We start from the raw sequence: 18432 nt of genomic DNA, 5'->3' as shown, positions 1-18432 counted from the left end.
ACCACCTCAGCAGATAAATAGAAAGGGACTTGGAAGGTGAGACATCAAGTAGAGGCAGGGATAAGATGATTTGGAAGCATCTATGGAAAATGGAAGCAACACCTGCTGCTAAGATGTTTATATGGAGAGCATGTAGCGAGGCACTCCCTACTTTAGCAAATCTCAAAATGAGGAAAATAATTGAAGACAATTCATGCTTAATCTGTAGGCAGTGCCCTGAAACATTTGGTCATGCCTTATGGGGATGCCTTGTTGCACAAGATATCTGGAACCAATGTGTTGAAAGGGTGCAAAAGATGTCTGTTCATTGTGACATGTTCATTGACATTTGGTCAAAGCTTGTATATCATCTTGATCCTATTGAACTTGTGGAGGTGGCAGCAATTTTAAGAGGTATATGGACTAGGAGGAATGAGTTTATCTACCAAAAAGCTTTCAAACATCCTACTCTAGTTTGTCAACTAGCAAAAGCAGAGTTCGAATCTCACCAGGAGGCACTCAAAGATACACGGGAAACCAGTGTCAAGCCTCAAGTAGTAACTCACAAGTGGCCAAACCAGAGGAAAACTATTTTAGAGTCAATTGGGACACAGCTGTAAAACTTGGGGAAGGCAAAATTGGGGTTGGAGTCATTGTCAGGAACCACATTGCCTAAGTAATGGGTACCCTTCATGCTACCAGGTATCTCAGGGGCTGCCCTTTTGACGCTGAAGCATATGGGTTGCTAATAGTAACTTTTTTTTTTTTTTTTGGCAAAGAATTAGGCTTACACCATATATGTTTAGAAGGAGATTCGAAACAAGTTGTGGATCTTCTACAAAGTTTGGTCTCGAATTGGAGCTTGGGAGGCTGCCTCATAGGAGATGCCCGACAGATCTTGGAATCCTTTGCAAGCTGGATAGTAATGCATGCATATAGAGACGCAAACATGGCAGCTCATCAACTAGCCAAAGCTGCTTTTGACTATGCAGAGGATGTGTATGACATTGAAATGTGCTCTGCATGTGTTTTGTCTATTGTAGCAAAAGAAATGGTGTAATATCCTAGCTCTAAGTCGCATGTGACTTATTGAGAATTTGTAATCCTTTGTTCTCTGATTAATGGAACCAATTTTTTTTAAAAAAAATCACTATAACTAATACTAATTTATAGCTATACTAACATCCTAATATTAATACTATTATATAGTTCAATAATATTATATAGCTATAACTTTTTTTTTTAATGGAAATAGATTTCATTTCATTTAATAAATCGAAGTTACAGCTGTGACTTATCAATACAAGAAAAAATCTGGACTACAAGCCAAACTAATGCATCTGCTCTGGAGCACCCCCACACATAAATTTCTTTGTGATGGGTATTGTCTTAACTTCTAAAAACTCTCTCCTAACAGAGATGAGCGCTCTGTAAAACAGAACTAAACGCCCCATCTTCCAAAGAAGAGAAGTATTGTCTTCATCCTCCCCAAGAGGAGGATTACTATCTCTCCAACTCCTCCCAAGGAAGGAACGAGACTTTATTGCTATGGACACTAAGTCCAATAACCTATTTCTTTTTATTACTAAAAAATACAAGGAAATAAAACATTGAAGAAAAAACACTGCCCTTAGGGCTACATCTCATTTCTCTCCCACCGCCCCTTCTTCTTCCTTTTTCTTTTTTCTTTTTTCCTTTTTTCTTCTGCTGCTTTCTCCTGCATTGCTTTCGCCCGTGGTCCCCTCCCCCGACGCCTTAGCCACCACTTATCTCCTCCACCAGCTTCGAGTTGCCCCTCCACCGTTTGGCTCACTCACCTCCACCACGACCATTGTCTCTCTTGCACGAGCATGAGCACCCTAACGCCCACCTCCACCACTGTGTAGGCAGCTGCCCCTTTTCCCCTGTCGTGCCCCCTCCATCGCGCCTCGCTCGCCCACCCCTTGTCCATGCCCACCCTTTCCGGGCGGCTCAAATCTGCCCAGGTCGAAACAAAGGACGCGCAGGTAGGCCACACCATTTCTTCGATCTGCTCGGGCCAAATGAATGCCTCGATTGGTTCCAGATCAGTGTTTTCCAGCAGCCATTTTCCACCGTGGGATGGGGTGGGTGCCGGACAAGGATTAGAATCCCAGAGCAGTGTTCCTCCATTATTAGACCTAGAAAAACACAAAAACAAAACAAAGCACAGACTGACAAAAGAGAGAAAACGATAAAAAATATGGGCAAGAGGGAGGTGAGGGGGAGGGGGGGTGGGGGGGGGAGTCCCCCTCAAGCTAGGTTCAGGATTGTAGTGTTTTTAGAGAGAAGGTAAAGGTTCTCTCTCTAAGGGAAATGCTTTTTGTATTTTTATATAGCTATAACTAATATTGATATATATACTAATATTAATAGTATAATATAGATTATAGTTATACTGATACAGTTATATTAAATCACTATAACTAATACTAATATATAATTATACTAATAGTTTAATATTAAGACTATTATATAGTTTAATATATTATTTAACTATAACTAATACTAATATGTATATAGTAATACTAATAATCTAATATAGACTGTAGTTATACTTATACTAATATAGTTATACTAAATCACTATAACTAAAACTATATTATCGTATTAGATATAAATCACTATAATAATATATATATATATATATCTAACTATATATAATTATAATAAATTAAACTCACTATAACAAATACTAATATATAGTTATTTTGATCACTATAACTAATACTGATATATATACTAATACTAATAGTCTAATATAGACTATAATTATACTTATAATAATATAGTTATACTACTATAATTAATACTAAAATATAGCTATACTAATAGTCTAATATTAATATTATTATATAGTCTAATATATTATATAACTATAACTAATACTAATATTTATTCTAATACAAATAGTCTAATTTAGGCTATAGTTATAATTATACTAAATTACTAATATAGTTATAGAGTTATAGTATAAGAGTTTAGTCTAATTAGACTATTAGTATTAATTTTGATATAATTACTAAACGGCGCCGTTGTACCTCCAGTCTCCCAAACCCTAGTAAGGCGGTAAGACCCTCCCCTCTTCCTCACTCTCGCACTCTGCCTCGCAGCCTCTCCATCTCTGCCCTCTCACGCGGCCACGGCCCACGTCGTTGCACTGTGCACATCTCGCCGTCGCCCCCTCAGCCTGAGTCCCCTCCCTCTTGCCGTCGCCCCCTCAGAAACACAGACCCGCTCTCTCGTCTTTGCACCTCCCCTCACGGCCTCACCGCTCGAGCCGTTCCCGTCGCACACACAGCCTCTCGGCCCCTCTCTCAACGCTGCGCTGCCCGCTCTGTCTCTTACCGTCTCACGCAGCCGGCAGCCCCTCTCTCATGTCTCTCTGTCTTCGACGGTAATTTTTCTTGGAACAATCTCGGATGTGTATATCATTTTTAATCTCCGTTGGTTTAATTGTTATGGGAAATTTTCTGTTTCAAATGTTTCTTGCTTAAATGGGAACTTTAGACATCTTTGAGAATTTTCGTCTAGGTGTTGCTCGTTGGACTTAATTCCTATACAATTTTGTGCATCTTTCTTTGAGGTCAGGATTGTTTAGACATATGCTCCCAGTTGTTGAAAGAAAGCAGAACAGAGAAACTATTTTACTTTGGGTTGTCGATTTCAAACACAACAAAGAAAGTCTAATACTTCCAAGTTGAGTGAGACTCTTACGTCTGCAATGATATGGTAGGGTTGCGGACTTCCTAGGTTTTTTTTTCTAAGGACCACGTTAGCCTAAAGCTCTGTTTGTTTTGTTTGATTAAGCATTTGAGTTGAATGAAAGCTTTCAAGTGGCTTTGCTCCATTGCCTTCAGTCCCATATCTCTTGTATGACTTCCAAAGATGAAATCTCCCATTTCTACTAAGTCAAAAATGAAAAATAAAACATCTACTGAATTGTAAAAAAAACCTACCTACCAGTTGGATGCCCTTTTGAAAGATTTATTTGCTCTCATACATAGATGGAGTCAGGATATTAAAAGTAAAAAAGGAAAATTAAAAAAACAGTTACAATCATCTTCTTGAGGATCTTTATTTGTCTAACGTCAATAGTGAATATCATTATTTTTTATAAACTTACTAAACATATTATATTTTTTTCTAGGAATTTGTGTGATAAATATCTGTAAATTTTTGTGTTTCTTAAATTTACTATTATTATTCCTTTCTTAAATAATTTTTTATAACCTTACTAAACATATCATTTTTTCAAAAGGTTTATGCAAATGTGGGGGCAAAGAGCACCTTTTTACCTCTTAAGATAGGATACATTCCCAAGCATTGTATTGGGCTCTCCTCCATAAACAGTACTGTTCCCCAAGAGCACCTGCTTTCATATATAGTGATGAATCTGATCTGTAATAATATTCTAGCTAGGTATCCTTTTGATGCAGTTTCAGATTCCATGCATTTGTCTTCAGCTATTGGTCTCTCTCTCTCACACATATATTTGTTCCAAGTTCTAGATTGCTAGCTACTTTCAATGCTTCTCTCTCTCACAAATCTCATGCATTCACTAAATTACAACCGGAAAACCGGACTGGAACCGGTAAAACCGGATGTACCGGTTTAGGGGGTAACCGGTGCGTAGTCGGTTTTTGAAAATGCAAAAGCGGTACATACTGGTTTGTCCTAAATTTTGTCCAAAACCGGACCTATTACACCCCTACAGATTGCTCTTATTCAGTATTATGGGCCATGAATTTAGTTAAAGCCTATTTAGTTTTGAAAATCTCAACTTGACAGCCCTACGCTCTGAAAGTTGTTGGTGTCAAAAATAAAAAAAAATCACACGCGCCCTGAACCTTCTCTCTACTGCTTTGCTTTCTCCTTCACGCTGTGTCTCTCGCTGTCTCTGCACCACTGCCGAAGATCAGCGTCATTGCTCATGCCATTCTTACACCTAAAAGCCAGCTCTGCTCCTCTCTGCCTCTTTTGCTCCGTTCTTCCTGCCAGAAGCAAGCTCCCGCTTTCTCCCTATCTCGCACGGCCTGAACTGATGAAGACTAACACTCTCATGCTCGGACTCCTGCATTGTTAAGAGCCCAGGTGCTCTCTCTCTCTCTCTCTCTCTCTCTCTCTCTCTCTCTCTCTCTCTCTCTCTCTCTCTCTTTGTGCATCGCCGCACCAACGAGGACCAAGTGTCTGTGTGCGTGTGTATGGCTGTGCAACCAGCCACACCTCGCGTTCTCTCCGTTTTCTCTCTTCCCTCAAGCTATTGTCCCTCTGTTTCCCGCTACGTTTTTCTTCCGTTTCCTTACTTTGTTCCTTGTCCCAGGGTTGTGCGATTTCCTCTCTCTCGACTTGGCTCAAGAAGGGTCTCGTTGATTCCTGGAAACTTCTGGTTCAATCGGTATTGTTCTCTTCCTCTGATTCCTTATTTTCAGCAACTCAAGGAAGAAAGAAACTTTTTTGGCATTTTTGGTGGTTTTTTTGTTCTGTTTTTAGTTATTCTAATTTTGTGTTCTGATTGGATTTGCTGTGTTAGAACTTTGGTTGGTATGGATCTATGGGTCTTTGACGAGCCTTCTTTCTTTGTTCATTTTTTTTAAGTTTCTAGCTACAAATTTTGGGTTGGATCTGGTTGCTTTGATGATTAGATTTCTGAATTTTCTCCCTCTAATTATCTGTGGGTATGTATGAAACATAAACAATTTTGTTTATTCTTTTTTAGGTCAATTTGTGTTCTCCGTATTGCAAATAAAAATTTATCTAGGAGTATAAATTATGTTAGGTGCTCCGTGAAGATCGCAGGAGATAAAAGGGGGGATTAGGGGTTAGGTATGAAGAAGAATTAGGGTTAAATGAGATATATATATATATATGTATGTGGGTCTTTTTATTAATTGTTAAGGGTCGTTGTGTCTTTTTATTATAGGGTCTGTTAATTGCATATGTAGTGGGTCGTAGTGGGTTGGGCTTATTAGGAGTTGACTGGGTCCATGTAGATAATTCATTTCCGTTGGAGTCGTGGCCCATATCTGATCATGGGTCTATTTCAGTTATTGCAGTAATTTGTTTGTATTCCTATTTAAGTTCAGATCATCCATGAATGAAAATCATCTACGTATTACATTCACAATTTGTGTGTTGGAGGGATTGGCTCCTCGAAAGGCCAAATCAATTGCAACTTTTCCATAGCTCAGCCCTAACAAACAATGATTGTGGAATATGCTTGTGTTGATTAGATGACCGTAATCTGTGAGATGTGTAATAAAATTTACTGACTTAAATAGATTTTGGTATTTACTCATTTCTGCTATATATATGTACGGAGCAGAGTCTAAACTGTTTTTTGGCTTGTATACTAGAAGTTTTTGAGTCGGTTCCTTATCTGAAACTGGAAATTGTCTGCAATTATTGTTGCCTGCAAGATGTTTCTGAAATAGATTTTCATTCTGAATTTGATGCCAAAGTTTGAGGCCAACATAACTGAAGCTATTTGATCACTTTTGAAAGCCATTGCTGAAGCTGCAGTGTTTTAATTTTGTTGATGGGCTGGTTTTGTGAAGCTAGTATATTTTGTGGAAGATGTTGATGTGTTAGTATTGTACTGGATGGCATTAAGCTGGAAGTCGTTTTGAAATTGGGCTTCTTTTGAAATTTGAGTTGTGGTTGAATTATCTAATTATTGCCAGTGTGGGATTGATGTAATTATTTGCTTGAATCGGTGTAATTAGATGAAATAATTTTTTTTTGTCTCTAGTCAGTGGCTTCTCATCAAGTCAGTGGCTTGGAATAATTTTTTCTGGTCTCTCCCTCGTTAGTTTTAGATGAAATCAATTATTTACTCTTTCCCATACTCATTATTTTTTGTCTTTAGTCATGTAATTCATCAAGTGAGTGGCCTGGAATGTGCAACACTGCGTTCTTGCTAGGAAGAAGAGTCTTTCCCATACTCAATTGTTTTAGATATTTGGTTGGTAATTAAAACATTTATATGGAGATTTGTAGTTATTAGTGTTAAATGACCATTGAAAATATGATTTTTTAAAAAATAATTTAATTATAATTTGATTATTAATTAACATATGATCAGTAGAATTGCAAAATATGAGAAAAATAAATTAGATAAAAATTTAATATAAAATATAAAATTTAATAATATATTATTATTATTACTAATAAAAAAATAATATTTTATTATTATTTTGGCTAATAGATGGATAATCCAATATGAGAATAGGTTTTGAATGGAGTAGGCAAAAGGTAAAGCATGAGATATTAGCCAAATTTTGGGTTTGCCTTGCCTAATCCAATGCTAATGCTCTAAGCGATTGCAAGATTGAGGTTAGGTTTGGATAGTGAGTTAAGATGAGATAAGTTGAGATGAAAGTTAAAAGTTGAATAAAATATTGTTAGAATATTATTATTGTTTTGGGATTTGAAAAAGTTAAATTGTTTATTGTATTTTATATGGGAATTTATGAAAGTTGTAATGATGAAATGAGATGAGATGAGATGGGTTGAGAGTGTTTCTCAATCCAAACCGAGCATGAGTCATTGGGGTTAAAAATTATTTTTTTAATGGGTAAATTGTGGTTAAAAATTACAGGATTAAACTCTCAATACAGCCCCCACAGAGGGTCTAAATAGCCACGTTTATTGGGTACCAATGCTCCAGAATTTTCTAGTGGCCGAGTCTCACCCTTAACAAACTTGAATTCACATCTTCTATGTATGAGATGATGCCACTTGAGTTTCCTTGATTTAGAAATGTTCTTTGCACTTTCTAGCCTTAGGGTTTTGTGTACAGACGTAGAGAAAGAATTACGAACGAGTTAGGATCACAAAGGATAGGAAATTTTAAACTTTACAATGTATGCCCTTGAAACTTACTCTCCCTTCTATTTCAAGATTGTGCAGAAAGTTTTCCTTTGTATACGTCCCGTGTACTTGGGCTACGCCTATTCTTGGGAATAAAGTTTCTTATTACTTATAAAAAAAAAAAAAAAAAAAAAAAGTTGCAGCCTTTAGAAATTGAATGATGGCGCTGTTAGGTTTAAAGGAAGTAGAAAACTTAGTTAACATATTGATTAAACTGCTGGAAGGGAATGCAATGATTATTCATTGGAAATTGGGGATGAAATCCTAATCCTTCTTACCAACTACAGGTGGCAACAGATGCATCGTAGGGAAATCAGATTTGAGATTTGAAGGTTTTTGCTTACCTATGGCTGCGGCAGACCTTGAGGACGGGGTTTACAATACTTTTTCCATGAGTTTCTCGATGAACTTAGTGAATGGCAAGCTGAGAAGGGTGCTGACTTGGGAGAAAAGATAGCGTGTGCTCCTGGCAGCTGCTAGGGTTTTATAACCTGGCGTGCACACCAGTTCTGGGACTCCAGTAATTGGGAGTTTTCTATTTCTGAGTTCAAATAAGTTTATTTCTGAAGCTTTTTGAGAGATGTCAGACCTGCTTTTAGGGCTTCTAGTCCTAAAACTCTGGTTTACAAGCTGTCTCAGTTTAAGATACTTTTCCTATGGAACACAAGACCTAATGGAAGTCAATTTGGAACATCTTTTCTACCTGCCTTCCATAACAGATGATTAATTGAATAAAAACAATCAGCACCTAAAGATCTTTTTTTTTTATTATTATTTATTATTTATTTATTTTTTTTAAATCGGTAAACAAGATTTTATTGATCATTAGGGAAGAGCCCGAGTACACGGGAACGACAACCCTAAGAATCTCGTTGCAGCCATGTGTCAACGTTAAAAAAAAAAATACCAATTTAGAGTTCTATATACTTTTGCATGACAACCCATGACAAACTAAAGGGATGCAAAGTATTTTTAAGGGTGGTTGTGTCCAATCATGGAGATCTTCATTAGGGGCAAAAGATGACTTGGTATTCATATGAATCTTGGTTCTGATCAATTGTTGTGGGCTTTGTTTGATATTAGTGAACAAGTTATTTGATGAGAGTGCTAAGTTTCGGTCATTGATGTAGGCTGTCCAGCTGCACCAAATATGACTGCTTTTGATTTGTTGGGGTTTCATGTGTTCTGCAGAGTCTATTTCACTCTTTATGCCAAGAGGTAGTAGAAGAATCTGACTTCTATGAAGCACCATATCAATCCCACAAAATCCTTGAAATACATGCTGCGGCATTGCCGTTCACAATGTGAAAAGAAAGTACTGCCTGATTTTATGTTATTATGCTTGTGCGTGTGTTGAAAAATCTTTCTTCAATATTAAGTTTTAGACCTGCATGTGATGGATATTTCGTTGGTTGGTTATGGTCTTTTAAGTGGATGCCAGTTTTGCAGTATCTGCTGATCTTTTGTACATTCATGCGTTTTTTTGTTTTTTGTTTTTTTTCTCAAAGGGATTACTAATTTTGGGAATAACATTATGCATGATCACTTTTTCAGGACTTCATATCTTTGCCTTTTCTTTTATTCATATGGCGGATCCAGGTGAAAATCAACAGCCTGAACAAGGTATAGGTCTTTTTCTTTTGTGGTTTCTTCTCTTTGTTTGCATCCTCACGAATTGGATCTTGTTGTTTCTCTTTTATTTTGGTGGCTATTGGCTATTTTTATTCCAGCAATTTTTCCTATCCTTTGTCTTTTCAGTCTGCAACTTCTTCAGGAAGCCATCGCGGAACAAAAACATCAGAAAGCGAACAGTTGTTGAAGATGAAGAGGAGGATTCAAAAATGGAAACCTCATTCTTACACACTGAGAAGAAAACCTTAAAGTCCGACAGTAAGCTGTACTTCAGTACTGGATCCTCTAAGCACAATACATCAACGTCTGCTGAAGCAAAAAAGGAATCTGAGACACCAATTTTTCAGTTTGAGTCTTCAAAGGAAATTCAAGTTGAACATGATAGCAGAGCAACAGCGACGCTAGAAACTGAGACTGACTTCTCAAGAGATGCTCGTGCATTGCGTGAGAAAGCTCTTAAGCAAGCAGATGAGGCTTTGAAGGGGAAAGGAAAGAGCCTTGGGGATGAAAAGCTTTATAAAGGGATCCATGGGTATACTGATTATAAGGCTGGGTTCCGAAGAGAGCAAACAGTTGCCAGCGAGAAAGCTGGTGGGGCACATGGGCCTTTGAGGGCTTCTGCTCACATAAGAGTTTCAGCACGATTTGATTATCAGCCAGACATATGTAAGGATTACAAAGAGACTGGTTACTGTGGGTATGGAGATTCATGTAAGTTTATGCATGATCGGGGGGATTACAAGTCTGGATGGCAGTTGGAGAAGGATTGGGAGGAAGCAGAGAAAGCAAGGAAGAGAAATCTAGCTTTGGGAGTAGATGATGGGGATGATGGGGGTGCAGATCCTGGTGAGGAAGATGATGAAGATTCTTTGCCGTTTGCATGTTTCATTTGTAGGCAGCCTTTTGTTGATCCTGTTGTTACCAAGTGCAAGCACTATTTCTGTGAGCATTGTGCATTAAAGGTACCTCATCTATTCCAATCTATGGTTCTGGAGCCTAATCAGTTTACTGTTTGTGGATTTAAGATGGCTTTATAGAAGAAAAAAACATTTTGAATCATTAACAAAAGCAAGGGAACCTTCCAAATTTAAGAAGAATCTTACCAAACAAAATTGTGGTTTATGAAACATGACACAACATAGGCTTTTGAAAAAGGTCTATTACTTCTGTCCCCCAACACACACCTGCATGCTTATGTACACCACTAAACTTATAAAAAAAAAATGTACACCACTAAGCTTGACGAGTAGAGTTTGCCATTTAAGGAATGATGTAGATTAATGATGCAGTTAAGTTCAATGAGTGAATTTCACTGCAAAATGCTGATTAGAAGGGTTTCATTCACACACAAAAGTTGAGCTGGTTAAGTTTGAGGATAAATTTAGGGCTTCATGATTTATTTTAAAGTTTTATGTTGGGTTTCGGTTAGACCTATGCAAAGAAGTAGGTTTAAACATGGCCTTCGTGTTTCTTTTTTATCAGACACATGAAAGTTGTCAAGTTTGTCTAAATAACTCGATGCTTTGGATTTTTCAACTTATTTCTCATTCTATTACTTAAAAACAGGTGTCTTCTCTAATTGATAGTTTTTATTGGAGGGTGTAATTTGGGTTTTGTTAGCCTCTTTGGGGTTTCAATTCTGAGCCGATTGCTTGTGAAGTTTAGACTAGGCTTGTTCTGCAGAATGTCAAGTCTGCAACTTCAGGCATGTGATCTAAAGTTTGTTGGGTTCAACAAATCTTTTTTGGGCTTAGAATCCCAGGATCAACTGCTGACTGATGCCATAAAAGCTTTTATTATGAAGCTCTAGCAAAATTGATTAGGCAACTGCTGATACTGAACCTTTGAGTAAACAGCATTGTTGTAATAACTCTTAATGATATATCAACATTTTGGTGTTTTTCATTTCTGCTTTCGTTCTGTGCTTGAGCAACACAGAGTGCTGTCATTTAAAATATGTCCATGTGGTTTCGTAGTTGCCCTTCTCTCCTTCATTCAGTAGTAAATGAAATTTTGTTCTTTTCATTTTCAGCATCATGCGAAGAACAAGAAATGCTTTGTCTGCAACAAGCCAACGCTTGGGATTTTCAATACAGCTCTCGAAATTCGCAAGAGGATGGCTGCAGAGAGTAAATGAGGGTTGCTCAATGGTGATATTTGCTTTGTAACCTTTTTGGAATGAGCTTTTTCTTTGTTTGTTGGTTAGTGTTGAGATAGAGAGTTCATTCCTCGGTCTCTTTTGGTTTTTTCCCATCAATGTTCCATACCCTATCACAAATTCTCAATCTACTGATTATTTCCCTTCGCCTTTTTTTCTTTTGGCCAAGTTATGACGGAGCTTTGAGTGAGCATGTAATACCCAGATGCGTTTCTCTCAGAAATATCAAATGTTAATAGTAAATGTTAGTCGATGTTGAGCAACACAAGCTACATTGAAAAGTAAGATATTTAACCATTTACATGAAACAGATGAGTAACACATACAGAAATGAGCGTAGGATGTTATCTAATTACAAGGAACACATGTATGCAAAACCGATTAGAACATGTAAAACTCCTCAATTCAATTTGCTGATTTGCTTGGTTTATATACAAGGGTTGGCATCCCTGTGAATATGTTTATCATACTCCAGTCATTATCTCCTTGGTTGCTAAACTACTGTTGTTCAAGTCACTGTCGTGATTCCACGTGTGTGGAGATGGTGAAGTCAAAAGCGGCCACGGTAGGTTCTTCTGTTCTCTTACTCTCCGAACATCCATCTTTGTACGTTGCCTTAAAACCCCGTTCACAGCCTTCAGGTAGTTGCTCGAGTCATGGTCTCTGAGGATCGTACCATCTGAGCCGTAGGCGGTGGGATCGCTTAGTGTCTCTAGGGGGTGGGGACTATTTAGGAAGGCTGCAAGGGCATTTGTAGAGTATCCACATTGATTCTTGTCCAAGGTATATAGAGCACTACCTGTAGGGAGTAAAGGGTGCGGAGGAGATGACTTCTCATCAGGTTGCAGAATGAATAGTTTGCCCAGAGGAGAGTACAATAGTTTCTGCATAAACATGGAATAGGGAAAAGGTCAGTGAGAAAACCAAAAATTCAAAGCTACAAAGTCAACATTTAACAAATTCCAAGATTATTAATTTTGAATTTGAACTGGAAAGATGATAGAGAATGATCAAGATGATGTTACATTTTTTATCAAACAAGAATGCGAGCGAAAGGCGCTATTTAAACGCTTCAGGACTGTGGCAACATGGTTAGGGTAGTTGCAGGAAAAGGCTCTAGGAACAATATCTCTATGCATCATCACGCAGTGAATGTGGCTCTCATCCAAACCCAGCTCATCAAGTATGTTTTGGCCTCCACAAAACACAAACGGTGAGCCGAAAGTGACCACCGGTCGGAGAGTGGAGGGTTTGACAACCTTCCTGGTCAGCAGCATCAAGTTGACCAAAAGAGAGAGACTACCCCCAAGAGAGTGACCAGTAAATTGAAGTTTTGCACGTTCCCCATATTTGTTCAAGTGCTCAACTATTTCTGGCATGAATTGCTCATATATTCCCTTTGCTGCTTCATAAATTCCTCTATGAACAAGCACATCTGTATCCTGCATCCACCAGTACAGGTATTCACGGTTCTGTCTCATTGTATGTATGGTACACGAATAAACTGGAGGAGATTGTTACCTCAAATTTGGTTGGTTCAAAGAAAAGGTTTGCTTGCCAAGATGCCAAGGAGTCTGATCCCTGCAATTCACAAGAAAAAAGTCTTCATTGTCGGATTCAGTTGTTATAAAATAGAAAATCAATGTCCTATTGTTCTTCTGTGATGAATGGCTGAAGAAGGAATTACCTGAATCACAAAGCAGCGAGTATACGTGCTTAAATCATCACAAGTAAACCATTCACAAGGTGATGAATGGAGTGACTGAAGATCCTTTGCTGCCTCCTGTTTTTCCCTCTCTCCAGCTGCAACCACTGCTGTCATTGTTGAAGCAGCCATGCAAGCAGCCATTTCTGGCTTATATAATCGGGGTGAAATTTCTTCCTGCTCTTGTGGCTGTCCTCTGGTTGACTCCTCGTCATCACCCTCCTCCTGTGATTCAGAACCAAGAGACAAAAGACTCTTTGTACGTGATTGGACATAAGAAGCAGCTGATGCCGCAATCTCATAAGCAACAGATCGGTGGATAGGACACTTCTTCCCTGAGGCCACATCTTTCTCAGAACTGAATTCACTTGCTGCTTCTGAGGCAGCTTGGGGTATGGCAGTGGAATCCTCATCAAGTTTTGCTTTAATTGCGGCTGCCTCTGCTTTCTTCTCCAATGAAGATGTGACGAAATGCAGGCCATAATATTTTCTCAGATCTTTTGCCTGCATTTATCAGTGGGATCAAGTTATTTCTTTATACGAACCATACTTGACTGTATATATATATATATACACATTTGTAACTCTTAAGTACCATAATTTTTAAATTGAAAAACAATCGAACCAATTAACAAAAATTGAAGAAACCCCATCTGAAAGAAGCAGAATAACAAGGTACCTTGATCTCTGGTATCACATAAGCCATGTTGCACAAAAACGCAAACTGAGAAAACAGCTTTGTATCAGACCATGGCACTCGAGCCAGAAGTCTCGAGAATGATTCACGATTATATCTGACTCCTCCTCCTTCTTCTTCTTCTGAACTATAATTGACGGCACAACCGCCTTCATCTCCGCCACAATCACACTCACCAATGTCACACTCTTCACCAGTCACATCTTCATCCTCACCCTCATTATGCTGCCGATTTATCCAATGACTTCTTATTTCCAGTAACCTCTCCATCCAATTCGATCTCTTTATCCCGGCCTCTCCTTCACTACACTCCACTGAGTTCTCCATTATATTCATATCCTTTTCCACTACATTCATGTCCTTACTTGTCTCCGGATCAAACAAAAATGATCGAACGGAGCTTGGGAAGATGGTACTAGGCAATTGAAATAATGGGAAAATTCCCATTGAACGACTGCTCTTGAGTTTTGGTTGTGTAGCAGTGGCTTGGATACGATTGTTGGAGTGAAAAAAGTGGTTATCAGAGTAAGATCTTCGGATGCAGGCTCCATTGCGAAGGTCCTTGCTAGAGCGTGAGCGGCGAAGGCCCCTCATGTGCTCTTTGACGAACATGTCTTCCGAGGCTGCAGCAACCCTTGGAGACGTTGGAATAGTCAATGAGGTGCATGCCATGGCTTGTAGAATTGAATATCTTTCTGCAGATTAATGCTAGCAGAATTCTTGCTGGTGCAGAAGCTTTGATCTTTACCACTTGGCCGGATGGACCGAATTAATGTCATCAAACTCTTTCAGAATAATATTGCAAACGATCCTGCAGCCACAAAGGGGGAGGAGTCCAGCAGAGAACTCAAAAATCCAAATTTTCATTTATTTTTGGTGGAGTTCTTGAAAACAGATGGACTCAGGGCGATGGTCCTTATAAGGACAGTATAGGGAACCACGGATCCCTTGATAACAACGAGAAACAACGAGAACATTAAATGTCAAAATTTGCAACAAGTCAGTTTACCAACAAAGTTGGACTCTGTACATTATAATTACAAGGTGGGCACAGATGAAAGTGATTAATGCAACTACAAACTCCTAGCTGCATAATTCTTTACTCTTAATTTAGAAAAATGCTATTCGTACTTAAAAAAAAAATTTATAAAAAATTTATTTCTCTATATATCGGTCATTGATACGTTGAAAATTATAAAATTTAAAATTTAAAATTCAAAATTTAATTAAAAAAACAAAACTGACAAAATCAATATTGTAAATAAAAATATAAATAAAAGTTATAAGTATCTGTACACTACTCATTAATTTATCATCTAAACAAAATGATACCAATTTTTTTGACGATTAGAACCAGCATATATACCTACTACGTACTTTTAATTTTGACGTCCCAATGAATGCAACTTTTATGCCAATGCTGAACAGCACATGCCATGCATCATGGATATCATCGTCGTTAAATTCAATATTACCATTCATTTCAGCTACTTCCTCCTCAAAATGATCTTTTGCCGTGGTATTATTCGACCCCAACATGCATGCATGCAGCTCACCATAATATTCTTACATATATACTTGCTAGGTTGTAATTCAGCCAAAGATCAGAAGATCGAAGTGCCACGATCTGTTAATCTATTTAAACATGATGGGTTTTTTAATTTTGTTTTTATTTTTTTTTCTTCATTAAGTATTATTAGATACAATTTTAAGAATGTAAATATCACACATTTCCATTGAAAAATATAAAATCAATTGCTAAAAAATATAATTTTTTATATGGATTCTAAATTTATCTATTTTTTAAAGAAAACTATTACAGATAAAAGAGATTACACAAGCAAATCTACAAACTGATGTGCATTCATAAAATCTTTTAGACCTACTTTATAATAAAAGTAATTTTACAATCTAATACATGTACTACATTAAATTATATCAGTTTATAAATTTATTTTTATGTAATCTTTTGTGATTAAAATATTTTTATTTTTTAAATAGAGTACTGCTTGACTAACATGTCTTAGGAAGAGATTTAAAAATTTTGCAAAGAGTTTTGATTTCTGTGCTCCTATTTTCTCCGTTACCATTTTTCAAGAGTATTTTAACCAACAGATAAATCCAAAACGCGCGCAATATCAGTCAAGAAAGTATCAAACCCTCGAATTCTTAGCCTGTTAATTAGGTAAATCCATCAGCATAATTTTTTCCTTAAAATTTACGGACACTAGCTGTTTGTTAGCTTGGAATAAGTAATATCCATTGCCACGTGTGCGTACATCGGAAGTGTTGAGAATTCAATGTTGAGGTCTTTGCTGAGAACCGACATTGTGGTAAACCAACCAACCAAAAAAAAAAAAAAAAACGAGAACTGGAAAAGGTAGATTCCAATGTAAAGTAAGCTGATGCCGTTTATTTAATCTGATGAGACAAAAACAAGAAATAAAGAACGCGGAAGAATGATCTCATCATTATCAGGGGTTTAACATGCAGTTATGGTTGGGACCCACTAAAATTTTGACCGACTTGCATGTCTGCCATGTGGAGTACTCAGATTATAATCATGAAATCCCATGGCTTTTACGGCCATTTATAATTACCTGAAAATTAGATTTTTTTTTTCAAAATTCATTTTTTCCTATAAAAAAATAGGAATAATTAGATAAATTTTAAACGACTTTTAAACTAGAAAAATACTTGGTTCAATTAAAAAAATTTCTTTAGGCATTGGCATATATAGGTTGAATTAGCTTATCACCTAAATTTGTCGATTTTTTTTATATAATTTTTTTAAAAAAATGGTTAATAAAAAAAATTATTTAAAATATTTCACAGATAATATAAAAGAAGATGAATAAATTTCAGATCAAAAGTAAGATTGTTTAAAAAGAAGAGTAATTTTACATATAATTATGAAGTGCATAATCACTTTAAAAAAAATAAAATTTACTATTAAAAAATTAATTTTTCTATGTATATTTTATGTTTTATTTTTTTTTTAAATCGATTAAGTGATAGTTGCATAATTTTTGATTGTAAATATTTTTTCTAAAAAACAAAAAAAAAAATAAAATGAAATTGAAAAAAGTCATTTCCGTGCAACAGTTGTGTACTCGTCCATCTAAGAAAGCTTGAAAGAACATATACATAAAGGAGAAAAGAAGAGTGCTCGGGATAAAATTCCAAATCTTTATGAAAATGGATTCAACGGATAGACGCACCTTGAATCACAGAGAACCGTACTCGTCGGAGTCGATTGAATTCTTTCATAACATATCTATGTCCTCCACAGGCGGCCAGTGCAATTATCGGACATATTATACAAAATGTGTGTGTGTGTGTGAGAGAGAGAGAGAGAGAGAATGTAAATTAACCCTACCTGCAGTTCCTGTACATTAATTCTCAGACGAAAGAACCAGGCCGAAAATGGGGGAATAATAATGCAGGCTGCCTGCTGCGAGCTCCAACCATGGAGGCTGTGTTTGGTCCACCAAAAACGAAAAACTGCGGGATTCAGAGCATTCGATCAGATATAATCAAATACATACATGAATCTCAGACAAGATTTTCTGAACTATATATCGTTGTTTAGCTATAATGTATCAGAGCAGTCGCTTCTCTCTCTTTCTGCGAGAGAGAGAGAGAGAGAGAGAGAATGATTGAGATCTGGCTCTTACGAAGTCTATATATATAAAAATGCACACGCAGAGGTGGAATCGATCAAAGGATCGCAGAGAAAGAGCGCGTAGGAATCTGTTTACGTGGACGTGGAGGATTGAGGATTCCCATCCTGCACTAATGATTTTTTTGGACGGAAATACCCCTTTGATTGAACTGTTTGGAGATTAATCTGCTGAACATCTCGTTTGACAACCAAATTAAAGTTTTTTTAACATCTCAAGTTTTCTTAAATGAAAGTTTTGGCTTTCCATTTAAAGAAATTATAGAATTTAAAAAAGAAATAAAAATAAATCATCGTTTCTTATAAAATTTGGTTGTGAAATGAGATGCTAAGTAGTAAGTACAATTTATCTTAGAAATATGCCTACATAGCCTCTACACACTGACGTATCACTTTCATTTCTCAGTGTCACGTTGGGGGCTCGATCTCGAGAGTTCACAAAGTGCTCAAAAATACCAAGCATACTTACTAACAAACAGAAATAATTATCAATTAATAGATGACGTAGTGATACACATTATAAGAAAACTGCTTATTTGCCGCCAGTTAATTTCTGCGAAATGACTATTTACAGTTAAAATGAGTCTGTTTTAGTTACAAATAGTCTTTTCGTTGCAAACAAATGGCCATACATATCATTTTTTCTTGTAGTGACATCAGTGTGTAATTTATCTTTTGTAGATGTTGCA

General features: G+C 36.9%; 2 protein-coding genes across 6 annotated transcripts; one reads left to right on the top strand and one right to left on the bottom strand.

Annotated features, from left to right (window-relative positions):
- The first annotated feature begins 4811 nt into the window (after positions 1–4811).
- On the top strand, positions 4812–13186 carry LOC121264729 (zinc finger CCCH domain-containing protein 1-like). Of its 5 annotated transcripts, XR_005940552.1 has the most exons (8): positions 4812–5091; positions 5321–5395; positions 9061–9087; positions 9424–9492; positions 9628–10463; positions 11534–11651; positions 12098–12224; positions 12294–13186. XR_005940552.1 is itself a non-coding variant. In XM_041168037.1 (7 exons), the coding sequence occupies exons 3-6, from the start codon at positions 9078–9080 to the stop codon at positions 11636–11638; spliced, it is 1020 nt and encodes a 339-aa protein (XP_041023971.1). In that variant the 5' UTR covers positions 4812–5091; positions 5321–5395; positions 9061–9077; the 3' UTR covers positions 11639–11651; positions 12098–13186. The 5 variants fall into 5 exon arrangements, 4 of the variants coding, with proteins under 4 accessions (XP_041023971.1, XP_041023963.1, XP_041023980.1 ...); XM_041168037.1 differs by having other exon boundaries at positions 12098–13186; XM_041168029.1 differs by lacking the exons at positions 12098–12224; positions 12294–13186 and having other exon boundaries at positions 4813–5091; positions 11534–11967.
- Positions 11934–17720, bottom strand: LOC121264677 (phospholipase A1 PLIP1, chloroplastic). The gene is made up of 6 exons (XM_041167971.1): positions 17441–17720; positions 14044–14872; positions 13347–13868; positions 13181–13240; positions 12685–13101; positions 11934–12543 (listed from the first exon to the last, which is right to left on the bottom strand). Exons 2-6 carry the CDS (start codon positions 14731–14733, stop codon positions 12124–12126), a joined length of 2109 nt encoding a protein of 702 aa, XP_041023905.1. The 5' UTR covers positions 14734–14872; positions 17441–17720; the 3' UTR covers positions 11934–12123.
- Between the last annotated feature and the right edge of the window lie 712 nt (positions 17721–18432).

The sequence above is a fragment of the Juglans microcarpa x Juglans regia genome, chromosome 1D (genome assembly GCF_004785595.1).
Source record: "Juglans microcarpa x Juglans regia isolate MS1-56 chromosome 1D, Jm3101_v1.0, whole genome shotgun sequence".
In the NCBI taxonomy this organism is placed as follows: Eukaryota; Viridiplantae; Streptophyta; class Magnoliopsida; order Fagales; family Juglandaceae; genus Juglans; species Juglans microcarpa x Juglans regia.
This window is presented reverse-complemented; position numbering and strand designations above follow the sequence as displayed.

What these genes read in the sequence shown, in the direction of transcription:
- LOC121264729 (XM_041168037.1), top strand. An exon ending in AAATCAACAGCCTGAACAAG is followed by an intron (nt 9,493 to 9,627) that starts GTATAGGTCTTT and finishes TTGTCTTTTCAG; the next exon opens with TCTGCAACTTCTTCAGGAAG. An exon ending in GTGAGCATTGTGCATTAAAG is followed by an intron (nt 10,464 to 11,533) that starts GTACCTCATCTA and finishes TTTCATTTTCAG; the next exon opens with CATCATGCGAAGAACAAGAA.
- LOC121264677 (XM_041167971.1), bottom strand. Translation starts at nt 14,733, where the DNA reads ATGGCATGCACCTCATTGACTATTCCAACGTCTCCAAGGGTTGCTGCA. An exon ending in CTCGCTGCTTTGTGATTCAG is followed by an intron (nt 13,241 to 13,346) that starts GTAATTCCTTCT and finishes TGTGAATTGCAG; the next exon opens with GGATCAGACTCCTTGGCATC. An exon ending in ATTCTTGTTTGATAAAAAAT is followed by an intron (nt 12,544 to 12,684) that starts GTAACATCATCT and finishes ATGTTTATGCAG; the next exon opens with AAACTATTGTACTCTCCTCT.